This window comes from Salmo trutta, chromosome 34 (assembly GCF_901001165.1).
Source record: "Salmo trutta chromosome 34, fSalTru1.1, whole genome shotgun sequence".
Classification (NCBI taxonomy): Eukaryota; Metazoa; Chordata; class Actinopteri; order Salmoniformes; family Salmonidae; genus Salmo; species Salmo trutta.
Window position 1 is genome coordinate 495,067 of NC_042990.1, and position 14,989 is coordinate 510,055.

Sequence of the window (14,989 nt, forward strand, 5' to 3'; positions counted from 1 at the left end):
ATTTAGTCTCAAATATAATGAAACATGTTCAATTTGGTTTAAATAATGCAAAAACAAAGTGTTGGAGAAGAAAGTAAAAGTGCAATATGTGCCATGTAAGAAAGCTAACGTTTAAGTGCCTTGCTCAGAACATGGGAACATATGAAAGCTGGTGGTTCCTTTTAACATGAGTCTTCAATATTCCCAGGTAAGAAGTTTTAGATTGTAGTTATTATAGGACTATTTCTCTCTATACGATTTGTATTTCATATACCTTTGACGTTCTTATAGGCACTTTAGTATTGCCAGTGAAACAGTATAGCTTCCGTCCGCACGAAAGTGCTGTTTGAATGAATGCTTACGAGCCAGCTGGTGCCTACCACCACTCAGTCGGACTGTACTATCAAATCATAGACTTAATTATAATAAACACACAGAAATACGAGCCTTAGGTCATTAATATGGTCGAATCCGGAAACTATCATCTCAAACAAAACATTTTTTTCCGTTCAGTGAAATACAGAACCGGTCCGTATTTTATCTAAAGTTTGGCATCCCTAAGTCTAAATATTCCTGTTACATTGCACAACCTTCAATGGTATGTCATAATTACATAAAATTCTGGCAAATTAGTTCGCAACGAGCCAGGCAATGAACGCAAGAGCAGTGACAATTTCATGTTAGCAGGCAATATTAACTAAATATGCAGGTTTAAAAATAAATACTTGTGTATTGATTTTAAAGAAAGGCATTGATGTTTATGGTTAGGTACATTGGTGCAACGACAGTGCTTTTTTTGCAAATGCACTTGTTAAATCATCACCCGTTTGTCGAAGTAGGCTGTGATTCAATGACAAATTAACAGGCACCGCATCGATTATATGCAACGCATGACACGTTAGTAATATCATCAACCATGTGTAGTTAACTAGTGATTATGTTAAGATTGATAGGTTTTTTCATAAGATAAGTTTAATGCTAGCTAGCAACTTACCTTGGCTTCTTGCTGCCCTCGCGTAACAGGTAGTCAGCCTGCCATGCAGGCTCCTCGTGGAGTGCAATGTAAGGCAGGTGGTTAGAGCGTTGGACTAGTAACCAGAAGGTTGCAAAAACGAATCCCCGCAGTTACATGGCCAGCTACATCAGTCAACTAAAGAGTAGCCATTTTCTGTTCTGCATCCTTTCACAACTTGGTGAAAGAGCGCAACGCATACACACTGAACTATGCTCAACTCTCCTGTGCTGGTCCAGCCAGCCTTCTAGAAGTTGCCTTCACACAGCCCAGTCCTAAATCCAGTCAGATAAACACGCCAAACAGCCTACCCGACCGCTCAGAGGCATCCACATGGTCCTAAAGCGCACAGTTGCCACGTTATGTATCATATTCCAATGATAAAACTTTGGGGGGGGGGGGGGGGGGGGCTGTCCCCCCATCCCCAGTGAAAGATGCACCTATTTGTTTTTGTAATTCAATCCCCTCAGTTTGTGAATATCAGATCAATCTTTGACTGGCTATTTCTGGTGGGCCCATGAACCATTTCATAGAAGTCTAGTTGTCATGATGAATGCTTTAAGCCTATTTTTGCCAGGGTTGTCCATCCAGTTGATATTGAAGTCACCAAAAACCAGCCATGCAGACTTGGATTTAAGAGATTGATGTGGTTCTTCTAATTTTGCATAATATTGTACATCACATGCAGGGGGATTATACACAACTAGAATATAAAAATGCATTTGTGATGACAGGAACATATTTACACTTCCCAGGAGTACTTCTTCGCACTTAATGGAGTCTTGATGTATATCAAAACACCCCCTCCTCTCCCAGTGGTTCTCTCTTTAAAACATTTGTATCCAGGAACAATCATATTAATTCAAATGTTACTATGAAGCCAGGTTACTGTAAGACAAAACAAATCTAGATTCGACCCAGGAAGCAATGATCTAATTTCATCACTACTTATATTCAGATGTCCCCCAAATTTGCCTTTTGGTTTTACTCTAGGATCCCAGACCACTTTAGCACAATTGAACATTTTGATCTTGCAGTGTTCTTCAACCATGACAATCATACTGTCAATCCACAGCCAATCAATACTGTTAACAGTACTTCAGTACTGGGAGAGAATGAGTTTGGGCAAAGTGGGATGGGCAGGCTGGGTTGTGTAAAACAACATTGCAGTGAAAGTTTCACATTGTAGCTCTAGGTATCTGTTTAACCAGTTTCTCATTGTAGCTCTACGCATCTGTTTAACCATACACTTTCTAATGAGCTATGAATGTCAGCCCTTAAGCACTGGTTTTAGGCCAAGTTCTGTTGTATTAACACAATTTGCTTAGAATTTGTGTTAAAATGTAGCCTACTGGTAGCAACACTTCACCCTAGGCACCTATTCTATCAAATTGGAAGAGATACGAAAGGAAGATTAGAAGAGGACACAGGCATCATCATGCCCAGGTGATAGTGAAGTGTTGTGGTGAATGTTTACAGGGAAACTATATTATCATAATACAGGCTACACCAACGAATCAAATCTTTGTCACATGCGCCGAATACAACAGGTGTAGTAGACCTTACAGTGAAATGATTACTTACAGGCCTTAAAATTCTTAGGGCTATGCCCCTTTTTCTCTCTCCACTTCCTGCCTGAATGACATGCCCAAAGTAAACTGCCTGTAGCTCAGGCCCTGAAGCCAGGATATGCATATAATTGGTACCATTGGAAAGAAAATACTTTGAAGTTGGTAAAAATTTTTAAATAATGTAGGAGTCTATAACACATAACACTCCCTGGATGCAATTCATATGGCTTCCACAGGGTGTCAGCAGTCTATGTTCAAGGTTTCAGGCTTGTAAGTTCAAAAACGAATAAGAAATAAAAGTTTTAGTAGAGGGACACAGCTACTGTAAATCGGAATTAGCAGTTAGATTAACAAGAATTTAAGCTTTCAGTCGATATAAGACACATATGTACATAAATGTTTAAAATCCATAATATTTATGATTATTTATTTGAATTGCACACCCTCCAGTTTCACAGGAAGTTGTTAAGGCTAGCGGGGCCCCTAGCCTTAACCAACAATGCAGTTTAAAAAAAAAATATGAGTAAGAATAAGAAATAAAAGTAACAAGTAATTAAAGAGCAGCAGTAAAATAACAATAGTGAGACTATACACAGGGGGTACCGGTAGAGTCAATGTGCGGGGGCACTGGTTAGTTGAGGTAATATGTACATGTAGGTAGGGTTATTAAAGTGACTACGCATAGATAATAACAACAGTAGCAGCCATGTAAAAAAAAGGGGGGGGGGGGGTAATGCAAATAGTCTGGGTAGCCATTTGATTAGATGTTCAGGAGTCTTATGGCTTGGGGGTAGAAGCTGTTTAGAAGCATCTTGGACCTAGACTTGGCGCTCCTCATTAAAATGCAAATCAATTTATAACATTTTTGACATGCGTTCTTCTGGATTTTTGTTGTTGTTATTCTGTCTCTCACTGTTCAAATAAACCTACCATTAAAATTATAGACTGATCATTTCTTTGTCAGTGGGCAAACGTACAAAATCAGCAGGGGATCAAATACTTTTTTCCCTCACTATAGACAGCTACAAAAAATACAGATACTCTCTCTAGGTAGATAGTGTGGTCTACAGCTTATCATGAGATACTCTACCTCAGGCGAGCAAAACCTCGAGACTTCCTTAAAATGTCATGCGCCCGCTGTTATTTGCAAAAATATAGTCAGCCGCCGCTGTTCTGTCCTGCCAATACAGAGCATAACCAGCCAGCCATGTTGATAATTTCTTTGTTCAGCCACGACTCCGTGAAGCATAAGATATTACAGTTTTGAATGTCCCAATCGTAGTTTAATTTTCTGCGTAGGTCATCGATTTTATTTTCCAAAGATAGCACATTTGCTAGCAGAATGGAAGGAAGTGGGGGTTTATTCGATCGCCTACGAATATGTTCTTCATATGTTCAAAATCTTTATCAGGTGACAGGAATAACCACATGCAAACTCCGCTAATTGGGGAAACAAATAATTTCTCAAATTTTCTCAGAACATCAACAAGTAGCTTATTATTTAGCAGACAGTTGCTTTTAGATATATAAAAATGATGTTTATATTATATGCCTATGACAAATAAGCTTTATTGAGGGCCTAAAGACTGTCACCTGACCTCATCGAATTAATTGCGTCACACCCACCCAGTATCCGTGTGAAAGAAACTAGGGGCGCGTGTGTGGTACGATGACCACAAGAGAAGCGAGAAGAGACTCGAATATGACCAGATATATCAGCCTGTACCACGTAACACTTGCGACCTACTCTATCAACATACACGGAGATATGTGTTCACTATTCTATCTACAAAATGCTCAGGGTAGGCTGCTATTGCCCATCGACCCCTGTATGAGGCTTATAGGCTACGTGTCAATATGCATACAATTACAGCGCGATAATACGATTTCTATCACCACTCTGTAGTTGTGGCCAGGAAAAGCGGAGTAGAAGTAAGACTGCTGCCAACGCACCACAAAGCCACAGGTGTCCCCGCTCTGTGCTTATCCCAAATGAACGCTCGCTGTCCAAAACGCTGATCAGCGAAATGCAGAGAGGCTATTTAATACGAACGATTCAACAATTGCCTTTGGCGTTCCTTTACTGACCCCGACCGACGCCAATAACAAATAGACAATAACCTAAGCAAATAATAAGTAGGCTACCCCAGTATCTGTGCGTTATAAATGTCGACGATGAGCAGGCTATGGCGTGTTGCCTATCGTTGACGTCTCTAACGCAGATACTGAGGAAAAATAAGTAGCGTCGCTGAATGCAGGCGCGTTGTTATACTCTACTGTAGCCTACCTGCAAGAATGGATGAAGGTCCAGGCGAGATATCAGAAGCGACGTCTAAAGTAGCCTTTGATTATCGAGAGATGCGTGTGCTCACTTGCGGTGTTGTAGCCCGGAATATGTTTCACAATACACTGCAGACATGAGCAAACTCCTCCTGGTCCGGCTGCTGCTGCCGCCGCTAAAGCAACCTGTTTGCCAGTGGGCTACGTCAGATAATATCACCCCGCCCTCGAAACAAGCCGATTGGCGCGGCGCATATTGAATGTAAGGTCCTTTCCATATCCGCGGGACAGTGCTGCCAATCAAGGGTCCATCTATAACGATTATTTAACGCCTATTTGCGCTCCATTTGCTATAGGCTACATGAGTACATTAATGCGGTTTATTTGCATTAGACTAAAGTAGGGTGTAGGGCTATTCTCAGTCTAGATATATGATCATTTATTGATCACCAATGATCATTGATTGATCACAATTCATATTGTAATTAAATATCACAGTTGAATACTACAGGAGAAATCTGGCAGTAACTTAACATGCGTGTTTACGCTACAAAATGATATAAAGTGTTCTGTACTCCGAGCATGCGCTGACCAACTGGCAAGTTGGGGCGGCAGGTAGCCTAGTGGTTAGCGCGTTGGGCCAGATCGAATCCCACTAGATCGAATGTAAAAATCTGTCGTTCTGCTCCTGAACAAGGCAGTTAACCCACTGTTCCTAGGCCGTCATTGTAAATATGAATTTGTTCTTAACTGACTTGCCTAGTTAAACAAAAGTGTCTTCACTAACATTTTCAACTTGTCCCTGGCTGAGTCTGTTATAACAACATGTTTCAAGCAGACCACCATAATCCCTGTGCTCAAGAACACTAAAGTAACCTGTCTGTAGCCATGAAGTGCTTTGAAAGGCTGGTCAAGGCTCACATCAACACCATTATCCCAGAAACCCTAGACCCACTCCAATTTGCATACCACCCCCACAGATGATGCAATCTCTATTGTACTCAACGCTGCCCTTTCCCACCTGGACAAAAGGAACACCTATGTGAGAATGCTATTCATTGACTACAGCACAGACTACCTTCAACACCATAGTGCCCTCAAAGCTCATCACAAAGCTAAGGACCCTGGGACTAAACACCCCCCACTGCTACTGGATCCTGGACTTCCTGTGGGGCCGCCCCCAGGTGGTAAGGGTAGGTAACAACACATCTGCCACGCTGATCCTCAGCACGGGGGCCCTGTCCCTGTTCACTCATGACTGCATGGCCAGGCATGACTCCCAACACCATTGTCAAGTTTGCCGATGACACAACAGCCTGATCACCAACAACAATGAGACAGCCTATGGGGAGGTCAGAGACCTGGCCATGTGGTGACAGGACAACCTCTCCCTCAACGTGATCAAGACAAAGGAGATGATTGTGGAGTACAGGAAAAGGAGGACCGAGCACGACCCCATTCTCATCGACGGGTCTGCAGTGGAGCAGGTTGAGAGCTTCAAGTTCCTTGGTGTCCACATCACCAACAAACTATCATGGTCCAAACACACCAAGACAGTCGTGAAGAGGGCACGACAAAACCTATTCCCCCTCAGGAGACTGAAAAGATTTGGCATGGGTCCTCAGATCCTCAAAAGGTTCTACAGCTACACCATCGAGAGCACCCTGACTGGTTGCATAACTGCCTGGTATGGCAACTGCTCGGCCTCCGACCGTAAGGCACTACAGAGGGTAGTGCGTATGGCCCAGTACATCACTGGGGCCAAACTTACTTCCATCCAGGAACTCCATACCAGGTGGTGTCAGAGGAAGGCCCTAAAAATTGTCAAAGACTCCAGCCACCCTAATCATAGACTGTTCTATCTGCTACCGCATGGCAAACAGTACCGGAGCGCCAAGTCCAGGTCCAAAAGGCTTCTTAACAGCTTCTACCCCCAAGCCATAAGACTTGAACATCCTGAACATCTAATCAAAGGGCTACCCAGACCCCTGTTTTACGCTGCTGCTACTCTGTTTATCTATGAATGGTCACTTTAACTCTACCTACATGTACATATTACCTCAATTACCTTGACTAACCGGTGCCCCCACACATTGACTCTGTACCGGTACCCCCTGTATATAGCCTCGCTATTGTTATTTTACTGCTGCTGTTTATTATTTATATTTTTTGTCTCAAAGCATTGTTGGTTAAGGGCTTGTCAGCAAGCATTTCACTAAGGTCTACACCTGTTGTATTGGGCGCATGTGACAAATACAATCTGATTTGATAAGGTTGCAGTTCCCCTGTGACCATATAAGGTATGGATTTGAGGTGATTTTTGCGTGAATGCAACTAAGGGTTCATTTAGTTTTTGGTCATGAATGGTAATATAGTTGTTGGAGTGCAGTTTCTCCTGGCCCATAGACAGACTACTTACATCATGCCATGGTAATAAACAAATCTCTTTAACATGACATTTCTTCATAGCTCGCCTATCACCAAAAATAAGTTCAGTTGGATTGTTATGAATCAGTGGAAAGTTGTGAACTCAATACATTTCCACAGAGCAGAACAAAATTCTGTTTCTCATCAAGAGTGCATTTAGATGGATATAATCCCCATGATAGACACTGAAGGATGGAAATAGCATAATGGTTATCAATGCTCATGTGAGGGCTGGTCAATAACATTCAGGGTTTGGGTAAAAAACAAACAGTGACTCAAATCACTCTCAGAAATCCCAGACCTAGGGCAACAGCACTATATGTACTGTATGTCGGAACATTGTGGAAGGCAACCCATCTGCCTAGGGCTGGGTTCCCGTACTGGTGGCTTTATTTGGCCCCCCAAGTTCTCTGAGCAAAAAATATACTTAAAAAAAAAAAAATTGTTGGACATAAGACCGTAAGGAAACATTTTAATTTTGGAAATCTGTTCCAAAGTATTCCCACAGATAGATGTGATCGTACACCAATGTAGGAAAAAATTTAGGAAAATTGATATTTCAGTTTACTTCCTGAATTGACTGATTTGAAAGGGAAATGACTCAAGCCTGGTACTGCCATTAGACAATTTGAAGTAACTAGAGTAGCAGCATATCTGTTTTAGCAGGTTTAGTGTATCCCCATGTTTAATACAACAAAAGCCACAAATTAAAAGATTTGACAAGGGCGAGTACAAAAACAATTCTCTTTACTTCTTCAGAGTTCATTCCCTTCCCCGCCCTGTGTGGGCTGCTGGTCAGTCCCCCAGGTTCCCACCAGAGGACGCCTGAGTAGAACACATTATTATACAGCAGATAGCAGTACAAAAAGTGAATGGGGTGAGAAAAAGGCAACTTGGACAGAATGTTTTTTTTTTTTTTTAAGAAGGAAAATTACAAACACCTGACATGACAATAATATGAACATTGATATTTTTCGCTCTGTTATTTGGTCTACTTCGAGGCCTCTAGCAGAGACCAAATTACAAATAAAAACAGATTGGACAAAGTTACTGCATTTGTTCACATGCATTCCCAAAAGACTAGTACACACATTGGATATGACCATGATGTCACTACTTGTAGCTATGCCAACACCATCCAACAGCACTGATATCACAACTTCTGTGTCCAGTGAAGAAGAGATATAAAAATGGTTGATTCAATGTATAAAAACAAAAAGTCCATTGACATAACCAAGACATAATATAATTACATTTTTTTGTTCATTGGTTGATTCTCCTGCATTCCAAGATGGACAGAGGCGTGTTTTGGGCAAACGTTCAGGCTGCATATCTACAATTTTTTCTGTGGCGCCATTCTTTTCTCTCTGGAGGTGTAGGTGGGAGGACAGTCTAGTACATTGAGGAGTGGCCTGGGTCTCCTTTGGATTCATCTGCTCTGGGTCAAAACCAGGTATGTGTGTGTGTGTAAGTTGACCACGCTCCCACCAGGGGTCAGTCAGTCAGTCAGTCAGTCAGTGAGGGGTCTGTGTTGGTCAGTCACAAAGTATGAGGTAGTGTGTTGGTGTCAGTGCTTTGCTTGTCGCCAGGCCAAATGTCTGGGGGGATAATGTGGACAGGACATTGTCATGTACGGGGAAATCAGTTGTTCAGTCCAAAAGAGTCACTAAAAGTGCTTCGTGTACTCGCTAGCCAGTTTATTAGGTACACACATGTAGTACCGGGTCAGACACAGCTTTGCTTCCAGAACAGCCTGAATGTTCCATGCAATGTTTTCCCACTCCTCAATTGTCCAATGTTGGTGATCACGTGCCTACTGAAGCCGCTTCTTTTTGTTTTTAGCTGATAGGAGTGGAACCCGGTGTGGTCGTCTGCTGCAACAGCCCATCCTTGACAAGGATTGATGAGTTGTGGGTTCCGAGATGCCATTCTACACTTCACTGTTGTACTGCGCCGTTATTTGTATGTTTGTGGCCCGCCTGATAGCTTGCACGATTCTGGATGTTTTGTTTTGTCACACCATTCTCGGTAAACCCTAGACACGGTTGTGCGTGAAAAGCCCAGGAGGGAGTCTGTGATCCTGGATCCGGTGCGCCTGGCACCGACAATCATTGCGCCTGGCACCGACAATCATACTACGCTCAAAGTCACTTGCTTAGGTCACTTGTGTTGCCCATTCTAACGTTCAATCGAACAGTAACTGAATGACTCGATGCCTGTCTGCCTGCTTTACATAGCAAGCCACGGCCACATGACTCATTGTCTATAGGAGCGATCCGTTTTCGGGAAAGAGGCGCTGTACCCAATAAACTGGCCTGTGAGTGTAAGTGTGTTTATGTATGTAAAAGAGAGATTTGGGCATTGTAAACGGCTTATCAGATAAGGTTGGGTGAGAGAGATCAGAGCAGTCATTGTCTCTTCCCCTGCACCCCTCCCAGTCTCTCCTCCTCCGCCTCCTCAGCCTTCATTGGCAGCCACCAGCTGGCCCAGGCCCTGGCGGACATACACAGCCTGGATCTCCTTGGTTTTGAGGCAGAAGTCGCAGGCCCAGACGGCAGAGCTCTCCCGGGTCAGAAGCCCGTAGGCCGGCTCAGTCAGGCCCGTGCAGTCACGGTGGAACCAGCGCTGGCACGAAGCCTCGCACAAGATGGCATCCTGGTCGTCGTGCACCTCTGACAGGCAGAAGCCACAGGGGAACACCATGCCCGGGCCCCCCAGCTTTCCTGGACCGGCGCCTGGGCCCGTGGAGGTGTTGGCGGGGCCGGGGGGCAGCGGAGACTGGGTGTTGGGAGTGGAGTTGGAAGGGGGGTTAGGGTTGCTGGCGGGGGTGTTGCCCCCACTGTTGGTCAAGTTGTTCTGGGCAGAGTTGGGGGGAGCATTGGGCATGGGGCATCCACCAGGAGCGTTGTTCTGCTGGTTGTAAGAGGTGGAGCCGGGGGCAGAATTGGGCAGAGTCGACTGCTGCTGGGACGGGTTATTGGAAGAGGGGGTGTTGGTAGAGTTGGGCCCCTGCAGCTGATTCGGCGGCAGCTGCTGAGGCTGGGATCCGTTGAGGGGGCCGGTGGGGGAGGAGTTAGGGTTGGGCTGGGGCGGTGCTGAGGGGGGCTGGCCGGGTGTGTTGGGGTTGGGATGCTGGTCAGGGTGTCCAGGGAAGCCTCCTCCAGGCTGGGGAGGGCCAGAGTTGGGAGGCCCGGGGGGAGTGTTGTTGGGACCTGGAGGACCAGAGGAGTTTAAGTTAGGCTGCTGCTGCTGAGGAGGCCCAGACTGGGGCCCACCTCCACCAAAGTTCTTCCCCTCCTCATTTCCTGGGCCTGGGGGGCTGGGGCCTGGGTAGGGCCCATCTTGTGAAGGAGGGAACTGTCCTTGAGGGGGTAGACTTGACATCCCTCCCATGTTTCCTCCTGGGCCACCTCCCATGGCCCCCATCATGTTCATCCCTCCAGGCATGCCCCCCATGGGGTTCATGGGGCCATGGGGGGGTCCCCTGGGGCCTCCGCCACCTGTTAAAGGGGGGCTGTTGAAGGGGTGCCCACCCTGTCCGTGCTGTTGCTGTAGGGGCATCCCAAACCGAGGGTGCGGTGGCCCCCCTCCTCCAGGACCCCCCATACCACCAGGGGACAGCATGGGGTTGAACGCCGGTCCAGGGTGCATGGGGGGACTGAAATTGGGGGGCATGTTAAATTGCGACGGACCCCCAGGCCCCGGGAAACCTCCTCCACCACCTCCACCCCCGAAGCCAGGCATCCCCCCAAAGCCCAGCTGGTGGTGCGGTCCTGCGTTGGGTGGTCCTGGGCCGAAAGGCGGTCTCCGACCTGGACCTCCAGGGCCTCCTACGGGTCCTCCGGGGCCCCCCATGAAGCCCATGCCCCCGGGTCCCATCCTGCCTCCACCCCCATACGGCCCTCCTCCTCCACCTGCCCCGGGGCTGGGGAGGAAGGGACCCCCTCCTGGACCTCCAGCCCCACCAGGTCGGGACGGCAGTGACGGGGGGCCAAAGTCATCGTCAAAAGGGTTGGAAGCAACCAGGTGGTCCACCATGGGGGTCGGAGGGGGCGCAAACTCAGAGAGGTGGGAGAACGCGCCACCAGGCCCCTGAAAGACACAATTAGTAGAGACAAGAGAGAATGGATTATTGAGATTGAACGAGGTGAGTTTGGTAAGAGCAGAGAAGCTACACATAGTGTAGAATAGTTTAATAGTAAACTAGTGAAACCACTGATCGATGTAACAAGTCGTCAACTATGTTACCACAAACATTTTAACTTGAGTTTAGATCATGCTTAAATGTGTAACAAATCATAATACCAGCACAAGAAAAAGTGCACACAACAAGTAAAACCTTCTCCCAGACAAGGCCACCAGTCAAACACGGCAAACATGTTTACAATAAGGAAGAATGTCTTCAGATCAGAATCGCCAAGGCAGTCGTTACCTGAGCATTGGATTTCCTCTTCTTCTTCTCTGGGCTCTTCATCTGTCCACCTAAAGAGGGGAAGACAAAGAGGAGAACAGGAGAGATAAGAGTGACATTCTAGCAGTATCTTTCCGGTTTACAGATGAACATACACATTGTCTATTTTTCCCTCAATCCCTAAGAAATGCTTTTTGTGAGGGTGGGTTTGGAGTAAGTAGTGTGAAGATTAACCATGTTGACATTGCAATAGATACAACACAAGACGGTACATTTGTAACACAGAACCCAGATGTAAAGATCAAAGTCCAGAACCAGGAGTGGACAGAGACAACATTCCTGACTGACTGGCATGAGGACAGTGTGTGGAGGTGAGGACCACAGTCACCCAAGCCACGGACTGTTCACTCAGCTACCTTCAGACAGATGGAGTCAGTACAGGTGCATCAGAGCAAAGACAGAGAATAAAAACAGCTTCTATTACCAGGCCATCAGACTGTTGAACAGCCATTACTAGCCGTCTACCAGGTGATGCACACTCACAAAAAGAAATATATATAGATATACATAAAAACACCTCAAAAAACACCTTATTATCTCGTGTAAATTTATCCAGGGTAAATATGTATAGATTGCTCGAAACGTAAGTATTTCGCATCACCCGCAACCAATAAACTTTTATTTGATTTCAGTGTTGAACAGTCAAGCAGAGAGATGCCAGGTTTGGTTGAGTATGAGACACAGAGGGGAAAATAACGGACATCATGAGAACGTAGAAGTTAAGTTAATACCAGGCCATTTACCAGCATGCAAGACATGCCAGTAGCACGACAAAAACGATGAGACAGAACAACTGTGGTAACTAATGGTTAGTTCTGATCTGAGACAGACGGGATGGATGGATAAATTATCAAAATCCTACCTTTGCCTCGCTTTCCTTGGCCTTGTCCCGCCAGGAGTCTCCCTGATTCGGCAGCCATTAATGTGACTGTTGGTGCTGTGCAATGTCACCGTTCATATCATGTAAGAAAAATGTAAAATGACGAATAGTCTTGAGAATTTGGACCCGAGCAATACTAGCAAGTGGAGTCACACAGTCTTTGGATTTGAGGACAGTTTCTATAGATAGATAAGTAATGTGCAGCTTCCCTTGCAATTTACAACTCGATATCTTGTTCCCCACACTTTGACTGTCACGGGGTTTGCTGGCCAACACACTTGCTCAAAAACTGTGGCTAGCCAGGGTTACTTTCAGCAACCAGCTTGTACAAAATGAAGAGCCGGGCTGAATGAAACTGAACACTCCCCCCTCCTCCCTCTAAAAATGATCACTTACAGATGTGTAACGTTAGCAATTAAGCTAGCTAGCTGGATAGCAACGTTAGCTATCACATTTGGGTAACAGTCGTTAGTTAGCTGTTTTTTTTATAGATTACATGTAGATTATGATTTATAACAATGAATAGCCTACATTCAATTTGGTTAATTTACACATTTCGCCTCTATGATAGCCAGCGGCACAAAATAACCGGTCTCTAGTCAATAAAATGTTGATTAACGTTAGCTAGCTAGCCTGTTAGCATTATTGGGAAGCAAACTATACCCTTTCTCCGGTGCTTGCTCTGTAGTCGTTAATATGAACCTCTCCAGTGTGTCATTGCCGACATACCAGTCCTCACACGGTATATGCTTTCTGTTGTGGTACAGCTTAAAATAATAATTGATACAAACACGCACATTTTGCCATATTAATCACGGCCTACTGTCGCCGCCGGACAAAGAGGGCCAGGCAGGAGAGACGCGCATCCGGGAACATTACAATTCAGAGGGAAAGTAGGGTTGTCCTAAAACGAGTTTTCATAATTAAAGTCACGTTCTGCATCTAGATTAACAATAGACGTTATCACACTTCTTAATAATTTTAAGTGTAGTTTAACTGATTTCTTTTGTGTAGTAAATAGCACACATGTTATAATTAATTAGTTCATTTCTTGATTAGCACCCCTTTAATTTCAGGTTATGGAGCAGTCTAGAACGGACCACTTTCAACGCTGAGGTAGGGATGGACACACACAGACGTTCCGTTTTACAATGCAATCTGGGATCCTTGGGACGTCCCTACCCTAAACCCTAACGCTAACCTTAATAGTAGCTATTACTGTAACCTTACCATTAACATTTCAACTTCATATATATATATATATATATATATATATATATATATATATATATATATATATATATATATATATATATATATATATATATATATATATATCTCTTGTTCACACCATTTTAAGTGTTCATAATTATTTCTCTGTTTTGATAGATTCTCTTTTTTGGGGTTAAAATTGGGTTAAAATTTGGGTTTGAATTTTGCAGAAAAGCTGTGCCACCTGGTACCTATGTGACGCAATGCTGCTATGTAGCTTTTTTCATAGGCTGCTGTGTATAAATCACAAAACTGCATAAGAATGTCATATATAGGCCTATTCATGACTGAGTCTGTTTTTCGCTGAGGATTATAGGCCCAGGTCAGCCTGGTCTCATAGACTAGATGTAACATAGTAAATGTCAATCTGAGACACTCAAATGAGTATGATATCAAATCAAAATCAAATCAAATTTCATTTGTCACATGTGCCAAATACAACAGGTGTAGACCTTACAGTGAAACGCTTACTTGCAAGCCCTTAACCAACAATGCAGTTTTAGGGAAAATACCTAAAAAAAGAAAATAAATAAAAGTAACAAATAATTAAAGAGCAGCAGTAAAATAACAAAAGCGAGGCCATATACAGGGGGTACTGGTACAGAGTCAATGTGCGGGGGCTCCGGTTAGTCGAGGTAATTGAGGTAATAATGTACATGTAGGTAGAGTTATTAAAGTGACTATGCATAGATAATAACAGAGAGTTGCAGCAGCGTAAAAGGGGGGTCTGGGTAGCCCCCTTTTATGCTGCTTGGGGAAGGGGGGGTGGTAATGCAAATAATCTGGGTAGCCATTTGATTAGATGTTCAGGAGTCTTATGGCTTGGGTGTAGAAGCTGTTTAGAAGCCTCTTGGACTTGACGCTCCGGTACCGCTTGCCGTGCGGTTACAGAGAGAACAGTCTATGTCTAGGATGGCTGGAGTCTTTGACAATTTTTAGGGCCTTCCTCTGACAATGCCTGGTATAGAGGCTCTGGATGGCAGGAAGCTTGTCCCCAGTGATGTACTGGGCTGTGCGCACTACCCTCTGTAGTGCATTGCGGTCGGAGGCCGAGCAGTTGCCATACCAGGCAGTGATGCTCTCGATGGTGCAGCTGT

The 14,989-nt window shown here is 44.6% G+C and overlaps 2 protein-coding genes across 4 annotated transcripts in view; both read right to left on the reverse strand.

Annotated features, from left to right (window-relative positions):
* cgnb (cingulin b) overlaps nt 1–5,036 on the reverse strand; it is a 49,284-nt gene extending 44,248 nt beyond the window's left edge. Inside the window, exon 1 of one of the 2 annotated variants that reach the window (XM_029731209.1) lies at nt 4,850–5,036. The gene's annotated coding sequence lies outside the window, so the exon portion shown is untranslated. The remainder of the gene's footprint in view (nt 1–4,849) is intronic. The other variant, XM_029731210.1, reaches the window with a different exon arrangement.
* A 2,886-nt stretch (nt 5,037–7,922) lies between these two features.
* Nucleotides 7,923–13,498, reverse strand: pygo2 (pygopus homolog 2 (Drosophila)). Of its 2 annotated transcripts, XM_029731211.1 has the most exons (4): nt 13,284–13,498; nt 12,603–12,677; nt 11,702–11,751; nt 7,923–11,361 (listed from the first exon to the last, which is right to left on the reverse strand). In XM_029731211.1, exons 2-4 carry the CDS (start codon nt 12,658–12,660, stop codon nt 9,727–9,729), a joined length of 1,743 nt encoding a protein of 580 aa, XP_029587071.1. In that variant the 5' UTR covers nt 12,661–12,677; nt 13,284–13,498; the 3' UTR covers nt 7,923–9,726. The 2 variants fall into 2 exon arrangements, with proteins under 2 accessions (XP_029587071.1, XP_029587072.1); XM_029731212.1 differs by having other exon boundaries at nt 12,603–13,498.
* Between the last annotated feature and the right edge of the window lie 1,491 nt (nt 13,499–14,989).